The sequence below is a fragment of the Notothenia rossii genome (genome assembly GCF_949606895.1).
Source record: "Notothenia rossii genome assembly, chromosome: 5".
Classification (NCBI taxonomy): Eukaryota; Metazoa; Chordata; class Actinopteri; order Perciformes; family Nototheniidae; genus Notothenia; species Notothenia rossii.
The window spans coordinates 39,818,545-39,834,308 of NC_136903.1; the positions used below are offsets into that span (position 1 = coordinate 39,818,545).

A 15,764-nucleotide genomic window follows, 5' to 3' on the forward strand; every position below is an offset into this window, starting at 1 on the left:
GCTAAAACTAGTCTTTGCTGCTGCCTCAAAGAGGAGCAGGGGGGAGAGGGGGGAGACAGGTGAGGCTGGTTCAGGAGCACAGACACACTCACAACTATAAATGAACCAAAAACAAATAAATAAACAAGTTTCAATGTTTTTCATATAGGATATGGTATGTTATTGGTTATGGCCATGTTCTTATGATGTTATGATTATTTAAATGTATACAGTTCTGTTTCATATGGGTGTAGTCTCTTTACTTCCCCCTCAAAATGCACCAGATTGATGCATTTAAGTCCAACATTTAAAAATAAGTCTTACCGGGGGGACATGCCCCCGGACCCCCCTAGAGGATTTGAGGTCCACCTCCACTTAAAATATGTGCACATGGAAAGGTTCCTAAATAGATTTGCACTTTTTTTTTTAAATAGTAACCCATGTCCATATGTTTATTCTGGGGTAGCCCCGCTCCTGCCGTCCGCTTGCGGCAGACCACACTTCCACGCTCACCGGCAGGCACCGACTGGCCATCGGGAGGACCGGGAGGGTGTGTGTATGTGTGGAGCGAGAGAGAGACCTTACGTGTATTGTTGTTAGCATCTAGTGCTAGCTAGCTGCGCTAACGGATATAAGGAGCTGTTTAAATGAAAACAGAGGAGCGACATTTCGCCACAACTGCGCCGAGCACTTGACTTTATGCAGGTAGCCAGACAGTGGGACATTGTGGGAACAGTCAGCACACTCAGCACGGATAGTGCGCACAACATGATTGCAGCGTCCAGGCAGCTCCCGTTCGAGCATATGCCTTGAAGCACACACACACACACACACACACACACACACACACACACACACACACACACACACACACACACACACACACACACACACACACACACACACAATTGTAGAGAGGTTCCAGGTTGAATTGAGGCGAATATTTGTAATGTTCAGAGGTTGGTGTGTTTAATATTCATGAGAATATTTGTCATTGTTCAAATGATAATAAACATTAGCATAAAGCATATTTGTCCACTCATATGTTGATAAGAGTATTAAAAACTTGAAAAATATTCCTCTAAGGTACATTTAGAACAGATAAAAAATGTGCGATTAATTTGCGATTAATCGCGATTAACTATGGACAATCATGCGATTAATCGAGATTAAATATTTTAATCGACTGACAGCCCTAATACTGTATATACACAGTGCAATAAGCTTCTTAGTGCAATAAGAAGCTACAGGGACGTTAATCGACGCCGGTAATATTAACTTTATTTAATACAACATTTACGGTACAAGATTTAATCATACAGCCCATGTAGTATAATATTTTACAAATTATGAATTACAGCAAACATGTGCAATGTATCCATTATTACAGCTCCGTGGGATAGCAGTAAGGCGATATGGGTCCGTTCTTATTGTGCATCCATGGGTAAAGGTAAAACTCATGTAGTACTGAACACGTAACTTGAACGTGCCGGGCGGCGCGTTCCCGTGGGTTAGATGCGCTTTCATAATGCAGAGGGAAATAAATCTCAGAATAATGTTATTAGCACATTTTTACAACTTGAGGAACAAATGTTTTTAATAAGGGCTATACAAGTGTTCATACTGGGTAGTTTATTTAGTTTAAAAAAAATTATCCAACGATTTACAGACCATTCTTTCCCCATGTAAGTCAATGGGAAAAAGTGTTTCCGGGCCTGGCAACCAAACGGAAGTGTAGTACCGCCGTTTGGCCACCACGAATATTTTCATCTGAGTCCGGCGCACTTCCTGGGGGCTTGGCATGTAGGCCATCCAGTTATTTTAGCCGGGCCGGCTAAAATGATTGGTCGTGCTTTTTACAGTACTACGGCTTCCACAGATGACATTTTTTTATGGATTTATTGTCAAAGCATTTAATATATTCATTGCCATCGGGATGTTAAGAGCATTCCATGGAATATAACAAAAAGTATTTCTGAAATAAATTACATACCCCACCTTTAAAAAGGTTGTTTAAGGAATAGGTGCTCGTACTCCCGTAGTGCTCACCTTAGTTTATTTTAAAATGCAGATGCTGCAGATTGAAAAACGTTTTGATTGCAGGACATAATGTTCTTCTTCTACCTCTGACTGACTGACAGTCAGAGGGTAGAATCAAATCAAAACGTTTTACAAGTAAAAAAACTAAAGTATTATCATCAAAATATAGTTAAGGTACCAAACGTAAGTAGTCATGGTGCAGATTGGTCCATGTCAGAATAATATATATGTTTTATAATGATTGATCATTAAAGTGTTGTCAAAGTTGGTAAAGGTGCAGCTAGATTGAATGACTTTGTATACTGCTGGGTAGCTTGTGAATTTACTCCAGGTGGAACTAAAGTCTGATTTAACACTTGATTATATTTCACATCATTCATCCACATCTGTAAAGTAACTAAAGGTATTAAATATATGTAGTGGAGTAAAAGTACACCATTTACAGCTGAATTGTAGTGGAGTATCAACACATTTAAAGACTTAAGTAAAGGTCCCTGAACATTTTACTAAAGTACAGTACTAAATCTACTTGGTTACTTTAAACCTGTGTTGACAGTCAGCTGGGCGACCAGAAGCAGCGGTGAGCACAGTTTCCTGTTCACAGACCACACATGCTCATGCTGACAGACACACGTCACTCATGTACCTGCACGTGAAGCTAGATAAACATAAAAACAACTCTAATCAAACAATCAGTGGCGGCCGGCCCATAGGGGCGCCACCCCACCTCTTCCCACATACAAAAAAAAATATTTAAAAAAATATTATATTAAAAAATATATATATTTCAAAAAAATATATATATTTTATATTTTTAATTTTTAATGAACAAGGTAAATATCATACAATTGGTATCAGTAAAATGTATAATCTACAATAAAATCTTGTTTAAAATTGTGTTACGATGTCTAAAGTTACTGATTAGTCACATGTTTCCTGCCTGGCCTTGCCCTTGGCATTAGTTTATCATTACGGGGCGCTGCCCCCGAGCCAAACAGCAGCAACCAGCACGTTACAAAAGTCTCAATAGTAAACTGTGCCGCCGAAACATAATTTCAGCCAATCTTCGCCGTCAAATATTTTGGTCACGAGAGCGCTCACGTTGGCGCCCACGTTGCTTACGTGCGTTGACGTGAGTTGTTTTTTAGACTCGTGAGGAATTGGGGTAGTATCTATAGTAACGCAGTGTAGGCGGAGCCGTGACGTCATCTTCAATGAGCTCCCCAGAAAAACAACACAGCCGTTAGCTCTTAGCACTCAAGAGCTCACAGCTCTTCATATCTGTTCAGAAACTAGACAAAAGTTAAACAAGTAAAAACCACATACTGTCTGTGTCATGGCGAATACAGTCGCTGGTTTATTTATGTCTGTATAGGCCGTTGTTCTGAGTGTGGACGGTCGGAGCATTTACAACGTTAGCTTAGCCAAATCTCCATTAGAAAACACGCATTTTAAAAGGTTTTTCGCCTGCCGTCTGTCTGCAGACTTGTCAAAGCCTTAATTCATGGTTTTTACTATCCGGTATCAGTATGTTGTTACTTCGGCATCATTTTGAAACGTGTATTACAATTAAATCACGGTCAAATATGTTCATCTTGTTGTAGTTGTAGCCCCCTTGACAGCGATTCTCTCTCTAGTTTAGACTGCGGTCAAGCCAGCCAGCCTCACGTGATATTGCGGTGCGCGAATATCATATGCATTACGGTAGAGTAAAAAAAAATCCTCCCTCTGTGTTTAGATGAAAATAAAACAAAAACTGTCCAGTATCAAAGACTCATTTCACTTCAGGGTGATAGCAGGACATCCCATCTAGTCACTCATAAAAAATCAGGACATTCTGATGTACAGTTTCAAAATAAAAGACCTTTGGGGACAGGGATGATAGCTCATATATGAGACTTCAAAGGTCTTTTATTTTGAAACTGTACATCAGAATGTCCTGATTTTTTCTGAGTGACGACATGGGGTGTCCTGCTATCACCCTGGAGTGAGATGGATCTATGATACTGGACAGTCTTTGTTTTATTCTCATCCAAAAACAGGGATGATAGCTCATATATGAGACTTCAAAGGTCTTTTATTTTGAAACTCTACATCAGAATGTCCTGATTTTTTCTGAGTGACTAGATAGGGTGTCCTGCTATCACCCTGGAGTGAGATGGATCTATGATACTGGACAGTTTTTGTTTTATTCTCATCTAAAAACAGGGATGATAGCTAATACAATAGAGATTTCAAAGGTCTTTTATTTTGAAACTCTACATCAGAATGTCCTGATTTTTTCTGAGTGACTAGATGGGATGTACTGCTATCACCCTAAAGTGAAATGAGTCTTTGATACTGGACAGTTTTTGTTTTATTCTCATCTAAACACAGAGGGATGATTTGTTTTGACTCTCCCGTAATGCATATGATATTCGCGCACCGCAATATCACGTGAGGGCTGGCTTGACTAGGTTTTCCCGAGTGGAGGCTGGCTTGACCGCAGTTAGTTTAGCATACTCAGCCCGACTCAGCCTGGTTCTTCCTGGCCCTAGAACCACGATTTTATGGGGCCATTACATCACCAGAAGTCCCAATTTAAGGGGTCATTTCTCCCAAAAAAAAATGTTTTACTCATATCAACAGCCCCACCAAAAATATTTTCCACCAGCCGCCACTGCAAACAATAAAAGGCCGAATAAGAGAAGGACAACAACCCTTCCGCTATGTACCCGTGGTGTGCCTGTAAAGGGAACTGTGAGCCGCGGGGAATCCGTGAAGAGTCGTAAAACAATAAGAGCCGAGTTTTTAGTTTGGTATTCTATGAGACAACATAAGTAGCAGCTGTACGTACATGAAGGAGAAGCAGTCTGTCCTCGCGGCTTGTATTGTGCGTAGCTTTTGCTGAATGCTGTGCTCCTTACGAAGGAGAGCGCACGCGCAAAAAGAGGATGACAAGTTGAGGGGGGGGGGGCCCAATGACGTCACCAAGTAGAACAGCCAATGAGCAACGGTGATGCGTTCACAGCCCGGATATTTCCACCAATAAATGCATGCTGATTTATGTCTGACCTCGAGTAAAAACAAATTCTATTTTTGTGAAAGTGTTCTAGAGTTTTTTTTTGTTTTTTTTAAATGAATGCCCTTCCTCTCACTTAACTCAATACATATGTATACATTTGTCTGAATTGTAAAAAGGATTTGGTAAGGCTTGTTGATGTTCAGGTCAAGTATTTTGAAAATATTCTTTATAAGCATTGAGTTTAGAAATAAAATGAGACAATTAAGGAGTTTTCTTATTGTAGTGTTCAATTGTTGATTTGTCCGAAAAGTAAATGTTCATGAATACGTTTATGTTGTGCCATAATAGCGACTTCTTCTACATTCCTGCCTATTAAATATATACTTAAGTAGTTGTTTTGTTTATAATTAACATCTGTCTAATTTAAACTGGGGTGCCCGTAAACTTTCTATACAAACAAAACTTGAACAGAACTAACAACTATATGGATTTGAAAACCTTTAGGATTATATACTTCAATAATGTGATATTTGGAATCGTCCAGGTCTGCTTTTTTGTTTGTTGAATTCATGTCAGTACAATCTAAAACAGTTTTGTAATCTCTTTTATGGAAGGCTTCCATTTAAAAACTCACACTTTGCTCTCACTTATTCACCTACATGATTTATCTTAGCTCTCAATACTATTTTCAAACGGCATAGAAACCATGCCATAAGTGCATTGAGACCTATGATTGAGACACGTTTGTTTTTTTGCAATGAAATGGTTATTTTTATTACAGCTACTTAACTACTACTACAAAACACTCCATAGGGTTGTTGTGAGGGCATGCAGGTCAGTCCCCAGCGGACTGCTCCAGCTGCTGTGTCAGGACCACAGAGGCGGAGTGGACACTTTCCTTCTTCAGGTTCTGTTTGAGCGTCTGCATCAGCCCCAGCTCCATGTACTGCTGCTGCTTCCGGTCATACTGAGGCCAGGAGAGGAGGCCGGGGCTGTTTGGAGAGCTGAAGGGATAAATACATACAGCTACATTTTGATAATAATCTGATGATTTTGATCAACTCTTTTTACAATGTCATTATTCTTGAATTTCCTCAATTCGTCATGCATCAATTTTAGTGAACATGTGCTTTTACAACAATCCAGTTGTCTATAATGTATTTGTAGATGTGGGGGAAACTTCTGAAGCAATGGAGAGTCAGGACTCAGAGAGACACGAGGAGAGCTTTGATGGCAAACACTGACGGTTTATTTGGAGCTTCGGCCTGAGAATTCACAAGACATGTCACGGGCCACGGTCTGACCACACGGTTCAGATGCCACAATCAATTCTGAAGAGCCCTCATGTAGCTCCAGGTTTTAACTAGTTCAGAGTGTAATAATCAACATTCTTCAATAGATAGAATAAAGAGCTGAGGACACTGAATCACATTTGTTGTCGCTTATGGCTCGGGTCATCTACACCCCGAGAAGGATGTGTTCCAGGTGTCCCACAACAATAACTATCTCTGACCGAGAGTTGCCCGGTCACAAACTGGTAACAACAACCAACACACTCTCACTCCATAATCGTCCAGGAGCGACGTTTGGTCAGGGTCCCGTGGCATGCAGTTGTGACGCTCCTAGGCTCCTTCAGCTTCATAAAGGGACGCAAATAGCTTTCAACTGATTGCAATGTATTCCCATCTGCTGCGGGATTTGATGCTCATGGAAGCACGGCATTTGTTTGTGTCGGCTGCCCTTAAAAAGGCAATGTGAGCGTCCATTCCCATTGGATAACGGAGAATTGTACACCCGGAAGTAAGTATTCCCCTTACTGTCGATTGATTTTACAGTGATATCTGCACTACTCATTGACTAAAAAACACCAGATTATCCTTGTTAATTACACAACATTGATTGGTTTAAATTGTGTGCAATGCTTTTGTATTTTTCCCCTTTGATTCGGAGAAACAAATATTTTTTCGGAGTAAAGGATGGCAGAAGACACTACACTACCCAGAATCCCCAGCTATCGTTTAGGACTACACCATCTGCTCTGTTTGACAAACCCCGTGATTAGTTCTCAAGCTCTGTGATTGGTTGACCTCCAACTGCATTCCATATGAAAAAAAATATTTCGTAAAAGATAAAATCATACTTTATTCAGCAGTGCTTGTTTTACTCTTTGAAAGTCATCACATGAATGCATTGTAATAAATGGCTTGGCTGCATTAAATATATTACACATCTGTCGTAGTTCTTTATTTTTATTTATCTACAGAGATCGGGCTCAGAAAAGACCGGAAACTATTCTTTTACCGTTCAGTTTGAATTTCACAATAAAGTTAGGAGTAATATTTAGTTTTGATATTATTGTTTTTTATTAACTACTAGACCGCTGGATCATGTTAAGACCATCTTTTCTTTGTTGCTGTGGGTTTTTTTCATCGCTTTTGTGTCAAAAATATCAAAACAATAACTAAATATATCCCGCATAAACTAAACCAGAAACAGCAGTATATATTTTTTTTCTTAACATTGTAAACTTGACAGCTTTTTAACCCAAACCACCTACTGGTTAAAGCACGTTATTACACGTTTAGAGCAATGCAATGCAGGTAGATTGTGCTACCTGCTTGAAATGGGATGGAACCACGGCAGACTGTCCAAAACTGGATTTGAACGGGTCCACCGCGTCCCCCCCTCCCCCAACTGCGGTCAAGCCAGCCGTCTTTCACTTTTGCGTGGTCAAACCAGCCGCCCCTGTATTTCAAGTGCGCGATTAGTTACAGGTTTACGGTAATGCAATAAAACAACTCTTGGAAGCTGGATTTCAAAGTAAAGGATGGCATGTGGTTCATTTCTATTATTTGCGATTGAGGAACAGGGTAATTTATGAGAATAATGTTCGGACTTATTGCTTCATAAACTTGTTGCACAAATACTATGAACTACTTTTACTGTGTACTTTTTGAGAATGGCAAAATTCCCTCCAGAGAACAAGTAGGAGCATTTTTTGTCTAACTTTGATATGGGATAAAAAACATTTCTTCCATAAGTAGTTTATGAAACTGCCATGTTTGTAATTCGTACTTCTTAGACTACTTGCAAAAATAATATGAACTACTTTTACTGTGTACTTTTTGAGTAATTTGAGTTTCAAGTCCTCTCCAGAGAACAAGAATGAGCATTTTTGTCAACTTTGATGTGGTCTAAAAAACATTTCTTCCATAAGTAGTCTGAAACTGCCATGTTTGTACTTAATACTTCTTAGACTACTTGCACACATAATATGAACTACTTTTACTGTGTACTCTTTCAGTAATTTGAGTTTCAAAGTCCCCTCTAGACAACAAGAATGAGCATTTGTCAACTTTGATGTGGTCTAAAAAAACATTTCTTCTATAAGTAGTTTATGAAACTGCCATGTTTGTACTTAATACTTCTTAGACTACTTGCAAACATAATATGAACTACTTTTACTGTGTACTTTTTGAGTAATTTGAGTTTCAAGTCCCCTCCAGATAACAAGAATGAGCATTTTTGTCAACTTTGATGTGGTCTAAAAAACATTTCTTCCATAAGTGGTTTATGAAACTGCCATGTTTGTACTTAATATTTCTTAGACTGAGTAGTGCAGATATCACTGTAAAATCAACAGACAGTAAGGGGAATACTTACTTCCGGGTGCACAATTCTCCGTTATCCAATGGGAATGGACGCTCACATTGCCTTTCAGGGCAGCCGACAAAAACGAATGCCGTGCTTCCATGAGCGTCAAATCCCGCAGCAGATGGGAATACATTGCAATCAGTTGAAAGCTATTTTCGTCCCTTTATGAAGCCGAAGGAGCCGAGGAGCGTCACAACTGCACGCCACGGGACCCTGACCAAACGTCGCTCCTGGACGATTATGGAGTGAGAGTAGGCTTGTTTGAGACGCATTGCGGCTCACCTCGAAAGTAGACGAGAATAGCCGATCGCAGCCGGGGGAGGTCTCAAAAAGCTCGCCTGAAGTCGGACAGCTCCGAGTCGGCTTCTTCTTCTTCTTCTTCTTCTTCTACTTCTTCGCCTTCTTCTTCTTCTTCTCTCGGTTTTTGGCGGATTGCAAACCACTTTAAGGTGCATACCGCCACCTCCGGAGTCGGCTTGACTCGGTTTGCATTATAAAGAATGCACACATGTGTTTAACCGTTAATGTCAGATATGTACTAAGTAAATACATTTGTTCCTGCTCAAGATTAGATTCAACTTTATCTTTATTGCACATATTACAGGTACTGAGACAACGAAATGCAGTTTAGCTTCCAACCAGGAGTGCAACAAGCAGTAAAGTGAAAAGTAATGTACACAATCTATTAAATAAAATATAGAATGAATTAAATGATGAATAAACAGTGAGGGGTATGAATACACTAGATATACACAGCAGCCTGTGAGCAGTATGAACAGTGTGTATGAATATGCTAAGATATATAAAGTATGAAAACGGTAATCAGTGCAAGTATAGTATAACATATATAGATATTAATTTCATGATGATAAACATTGTGGAACAATGATGAAAAATGTGAATGGAAGTGGCGACGTAAAACTGACACAAAACAACAACAAACTTTTGCCGAGCCAATGGAGAGCTTCATCAGCAGCACGGGGTAAAAACCACCAATGAGCGCTCAGCTCGAGATACCAGCGAGTCGTTTCCCATCAAGCATTTCGCCTCCGCAGCTGGTGGAGAGGAACTGCGGCGCCTCGCCGCGCTGCTATCGAAAGCCAAAGGTGCCATAATACGCCCGTAGTTTCGCACCAACTTACGGGTGCGAAAAAACGGGCGAACATAAGGGCGTATTTTCGCGCGGTTTTTCATATGATAATGAGCCCCTCCTTCTGATTTCCATAGCCAATGAGTTCAAAGTTTCTGTAACGAATCAGTGAAGAGTAAAGCCAGACCAAAGTAATCTGTAGAGAAAAAGTTCCTGACATTGTGAGGCTGTGAATTGTACATTATCCCAGATTGTACAACCAGATCCCTCTGGAGTGTGAAGTGAAGGGTATTTTCTCAATTTTTTGATGTCTCCTTAAATCACCTTTTTAAATGTACTTCTTATAACATGGCATGGTGTTACATATCAAAATGTTCAGTCTCTGGTCTTGCTAGAAATGCCAAGTCACTCACCTTAGAGCACTGTGTTATGAGATACTTAGCTTAAAAATCCGATTTTTGGAAAACTTAAAAAATGTACTCATGTCATCCATTTTTTTTGGTGTACCAACGTTTTTGGTTCACAAAAGTTGTGAAACATATGGATTACCATATAGGCCTATATAAATGTGTTATTCATGTCTAAAATGAAAATGTGTACATTTGAATTTTGAGTAAAATACTCTACTTTCACCACAGAAAAGTTACATCAGGACTGATTCATGACTTCATATTCCATATTGAGGTTCATGTGATGTGTACAAATACAAATTGAGCATTACAACCAACTATTTATGTTAACATAAGAAACTGTAAAATCTCAATATTTACAATATAGGGTTCATACACTTTTTCACCAATGATTTTCCTTGACGTTTACCTCATTTTCCATGACCAGAAAAAAAGACTCTTTCATGTGGCTAGCATGCCTTGCCCATATTCGAAATATTGAATATGTTACAACACAGTTTGCATTTAGCACGTCTTGGGTCAATGTCTTTTGATAATCACAATTGGTATCTATCCTTTAGAAGCCATACATTGTTGAAACTGCACTTCCCTGGCATCTTGGCAGCTTTACATGAAATAGTAGCTCCTGTAGACTAGAGGGCGTGATTGTAAACATCCCTCACCAGTGAAATACTCAATTGTACGTTTCATTATACGATACAGTATTTATTATCATTATAGTATTACTATTTTGGCGATTAGATAACATAAATTATATTTGATGCAACATTAGTTATGTTTCCATGACTTTTCCTAAACTTTGGGAAAAATATTGCATTCCATGACTTTTCCAGGTTTTTAATAACCGTACGAACCCTGACAATATCAAAACTTTCTCAACCAACTATTCATTATAAATGTAAAGACAGGGGGAGCAGTGTCATGGTCTTTGTCTTTCTTCCGAGACAGTGGCTCTGGCTGCTGTGTAGGTGCGGGTGATGGTGCATGGGCTGCTGGTGGCTGTGTCGGAGGGAGGGAGGTGTGCTAGGCGAGCTGGCTGGGTTGATCGTGATGGCTGTGGTGAAAACCCTTGAGCCACGGTAGATCTTGACCTGGGGGCAGGCACAGATGGAGGTTCTTGCTGCCCAGGCAGCTGTGAAATCGGAAAGAAATATAGGACAATAATTACTACTAAGTTCATTAAAATAAAGTTCAAGTGGAAAGTTTCTCAAGCACAAATAACAATGCACAACTCAAAATAAAATGGGGAAGTGGGACAGGAGTCTCTCTCTCTCTTACAACCTATTTAACTATGTTACACCCACACAATGAAAGTACACTATTACTGTAATATTTACATTGACCTATCTTCAAATGGATCCTTGTTGTGGTTGCTGTATTCTCCAGGTTCTGATGCTCCATCTCCACTGCTGCTAGTGTTACAAGTCTGCTGTGCAGGGCTGGTAATCAGATAATAAGCCTGTTGATCAGGATAAAAGAATGAAGCAGAGGAAAAGTTGCTGTCGTTTGTGTGATTGTCCTAGCCAGGATTTATTAAACACATTAATAAATTCACTTACAAATTATATCCGTTTTCTCTATTTATCTAATCATTCTCTGGTTTGACGCCACATGTATCTCTGCGTTGTGTTGTGTGGTCGAATTAATATGACTTCCTTCTTGCCAACCAGGTTTATTATCTGTGCAAACAAAATATAATGACAGCAGGAAATGGCTTCACCAGCTTTCTACCTCAATACTTCTCCTCAGTGAGGCCTGAAGCTAACTGAGAATGTACATTCTACATACATTTAGCCAATCAAAATAACTATGTCTGACATATTTCGTTTTCTAATCAAAAATGGACATAAATCCACATGCCATATTATGACTTTCATGAAGGATTAAAGCCTTTTTCATTTACAGTATAATACAGTGATAACAGATAACACACACAACCCGACTGTACTCACTTTAACATGGCTGTTGTACAGGCACAATATTAGCATAGCATTCGCGCTTTAGCATTTAAATAATATGAACAATTATGACCTCAGACCAGCATTTCACATATTTATACAAACAGAATAAACTTAAAATGTAAGCCAGACTAGTGCACGGGACTCATACACATAGTGGTTTGAGCCCTACATTAGCGGACGCCATTAGCCACACGCTAGTGGCGTAGCTCACAGAATGACATTAAACTACACATAAAACAGTTTCAAAGACACTTCTTTGATCGAAATATGACATAATCTGTGTACACAGTACACACTACTAACCTGTTGAACAGGAGAAAGTAATGAAGCAGAGGGAAAGTTGCTGCCATGTGTGTGTCTGTCGTCGTCGTCGTCGTTGTCTTCTTCTTCTTCTTCTTCTTCTCTTTTTTAATGGCGGGTCGCAAACAGCTTTTGGTTGCATACCGCCACCTACTGTACACGAGTGTGTATCATCATGTCAGTCCTCTAATAAACCAGTATATCACAAAGAAAACCATAAAATAAAATAAAATAAAATAAATTATACAAAACAAAAAACAAATCATCCATGGTCTACTGTTAAATTCTTTTCCCTATCCCAGTTTCCCTCAAAAAGGTGAACAGTGCTTTTCTGATAGCTCTTACTCCTTCTCCTTCTGTTCCAAGAATACCCGCTACATTCCACTCCCTCTCTGCCTCTAAAACTGTATCCCTTAATTTCCCTCTTTCAACTCTATAGGTGACACAATGTAATAAAATATGTTCCACATTTTCCCTAACTCCACAGTTCCCACACTTGTCACTGTCACTTTTCCCCATGACATACAGCGTACCATTTAATGCAGTGTGATTTAGTCTGAGCCTAGCTATCATTACTTCCTCCCTTCTGTTTCTTTCTTTATAAATATTAATTGTAATTGTCTTTTGCACTTGATGGTATTCTTTGCCTTTCTGGTCTTTCTCCCACCTTTTCTGCCAGATCTCCATCCCTTTCTTTTTAATAACTGCTTTTCCTTCTCCTTTTCCAAGTTGAACTGGTAATGTGATTTCCTTTTGTAGTGCACTTTTTGCTAATCTATCAGCACACTCGTTCCCTTTCACCCCCTCATGCGCAGGCACCCAGTCTTCTTCTTCTTCTTCTTCTTCTTCTTCTTCTTCTTCTTCTTCTTCTCTCGGCCCATGCCGTTTCTCTAACGCTAAACCGGAAGTGAGGCTAAGAACGGCGAACTTCAAGATAACAATACCATTAGCACTCCTAGTGGTGACTTTATGAACTGCAAACATTCCTCATTCCACCACTGCACCACTTTCCTCCTACCCTCTGTTGTTCTTTTTGGTATAGTTTCATTTGCTGCTTCTTTAATGTGCATTGTGATTTGATTTGAGCACTCCTCTATACTTCCTTCTAATGCTAACAATTGTGCTGACTCCTTACGGCAAAGTCTACATTTCTCCCAGTCTGCTTTACCAAAGCACCACCTGGAAAATATACTCACTTCCTATTTGTGTTGATGATAGTGAAAACTGGGTAACGATCACTTCCTATGGTACAGTCACTTTTTACATACCATTCACACGATTTAGCTAAACTATCCGTCACAAGTGTGAGGTCCAAGCATGATTGTGTCCCCCTATTCACGTCTATTCTTGTTTTTTGTCCATCATTAAGGCAACAACAATGATCTTTCCTCTTTCTTCTACAACATCCCCATTACTGTCGGTTTGACTGCTTCCCCATAGGCTGTTGTGAGCATTAAAGTCACCACACCATACTTCCCTTCTGTGAGCCGTCCCTGCTATTGTCTGTCAAGTTTCAATGTGAAGATTTTTACACGGGTTATAGAAATTGACAAGCTTTATGCTTCCTTCTTTAATTGGGCTGCACATTTCTAGTATGACACATGCCTTGTCTTCAGGGGATGGAACTGGGGGCTGAAAAGAAGAACCGGTTCCGACCCAAAAGAGCACTAGCACGGAGCTAGAACGGGAACTGCGTTGGTGTGAAAGGGGCACCGTGTTCTTTGTTCCGTCTTAGAAAGGAAGTGTGAATACACGGATTCTGATTCTGAAGAAAACGGATATAATTTGTAAGTGAATCAGAGCTGGTCAGATAATAAGCCTGTTGAACAGGAGAAAAGAATGAAGCAGAGGGAAAGTTGCTGCCGTTTGTGTGGTTGTCCTAGCCAGAATTTATTAAACACATTAATAAATTAATAAGTGTGATTGTCATTCATGGGGGTATTGATGGGTATAGCCGCCTGGTCGTCTTCCTCCGGGCCTCAGACAACAACAGGAGCACTACCGTGATGATGAGCTTCATGGACGCGGTGGCCAAGTATGGTGTGCCCTCGAGGGTCAGAACCGACCATGGGGGCGAAAACAACGCTGTCTGCCTAATGATGAACATCTTCAGAGGCTCTCACAGAGGCAGTGCTCTCAGTGGAAGAAGCACTCACAACCAGAGAATAGAACGGCTCTGGGGTGACCTGTGGCGAGGTGTGAGCAACGTCTATTATGACCTCTTCAACAAGTGAAGGCACAATAGACGTAGACAATGAAATGCACATGTGGGCCCTGCATTATGTCTATCTCCCACGCATAAACCATGACCTACAGGGTTTTTTGGACCAGTGGAACAATCATGGCTTGAGGACCGAAAGACACCAGAGTCCCATACAACTTTTTGTCCAAGGTTGCCTGGAACGGCAGGGCCAGACCACTTCTGCCATGCAGAGCCTCTTTGGTGGAGGACAAAGAGATGCTCAGGAGGAGCCAGAAAGAGAGGGTGGAGCTGATGCAGGGGATGTTGCATTGGACTGGTCAGAGAGGGTCACCGTACCTCGAAACCAGCACTTGCTAAGCGATGAGGACATGGAGCAACTCACCGCACAGTTTGATCCTCTTGCTGGTCGTAGAGGAGATCTTGGACTGGACGTCAGCCAAAATATACTCTCATTCATGGCAACATTGAATGTTGTCTGATTTTGTCACGGACATGACACATATTTCACAGCGGCTCCCCTGCAGGCTGTTCTTTGCCCTTTGAACTCATACAAATTGCCTTTTTTAAAACTACTACTTTGCACATTTTTCTAGTGTGCAGTGTATATATGTGTGTACCTATGTTTTTATGTTGCAGTATTCAAGTGAATTTTCCTTAAATAAATTACTTAGTTTAAACAATGGTCTCTCTCATTGATGTTGTGACAGTTACTAGCCCGCTTGTGGCCTGCACTTTGCCACTGTGACTGGGCTTTATATAGTCATCCATTGGGATGTGTTTTCGACAAATAACAGTCCAGACCTCATGGGGGAATTCAATAATAGCCACAAAATGTTTTTTTAAAGAAAACATAATGTGTTGACATTGATATATTACAAAACATATCCCTGAGTTTAACATTGTTCATTAGTGCCACGGTACATAAGCACATACTGTAGGAAAGCAACAAAAAAAAGCTATAGATGAATGCACTATGCATTGCTGCCTGAGAACATGCACAGCTTGAAATGCTATTAATATCTGCATGAAGTTTAAAAAATGCTCTTGTTTCTTTTACTAATTACAATGCTTTTCAACATGTATCTATCCATTTTCATTCAGTCTTCATACGCGATGCTGTTTC

General features: G+C 40.1%; 3 protein-coding genes across 10 annotated transcripts in view; all 3 read right to left on the reverse strand.

Moving 5' to 3' along the window:
- The window catches only part of kiaa0513 (KIAA0513), a 39,662-nt gene extending 34,728 nt beyond the window's left edge, over positions 1–4,934 (reverse strand). For 5 of the 6 annotated variants that reach the window (XR_013808643.1, XR_013808644.1, XM_079684215.1 and 2 more), the window contains exon 1: positions 4,856–4,897. The gene's annotated coding sequence lies outside the window, so the exon portion shown is untranslated. Of the gene's footprint in view, positions 1–4,855 lie in introns of all 6 variants that reach the window. The other variant, XM_079684213.1, reaches the window with a different exon arrangement.
- Positions 4,935–5,467: 533 nt separating this feature from the next.
- The window catches only part of ces2a (carboxylesterase 2a), a gene marked incomplete at its 5' end in the record, with an annotated part of 45,135 nt that continues 34,838 nt past the window's right edge, over positions 5,468–15,764 (reverse strand). The window contains 1 exon segment of the mRNA XM_079680479.1: positions 5,468–6,027. Within this exon segment, the coding sequence (XP_079536605.1) occupies positions 5,859–6,027 (169 nt within the window). The 3' untranslated portion in view covers positions 5,468–5,858.
- LOC307040968 (uncharacterized protein) lies at positions 10,478–13,321 on the reverse strand. 3 transcript variants are annotated; one of them, XR_013808645.1, is made up of 5 exons: positions 13,106–13,321; positions 12,442–12,591; positions 11,737–11,856; positions 11,515–11,636; positions 10,478–11,309 (listed from the first exon to the last, which is right to left on the reverse strand). XR_013808645.1 is itself a non-coding variant. In XM_079684225.1 (4 exons), the coding sequence occupies exons 1-4, from the start codon at positions 13,123–13,125 to the stop codon at positions 11,201–11,203; spliced, it is 378 nt and encodes a 125-aa protein (XP_079540351.1). In that variant the 5' UTR covers positions 13,126–13,304; the 3' UTR covers positions 10,478–11,200. The 3 variants fall into 3 exon arrangements, 1 of the variants encoding a protein (XP_079540351.1); XR_013808646.1 differs by lacking the exon at positions 11,737–11,856 and having other exon boundaries at positions 13,106–13,305; XM_079684225.1 differs by lacking the exon at positions 11,737–11,856 and having other exon boundaries at positions 11,515–11,616; positions 12,442–12,588; positions 13,106–13,304.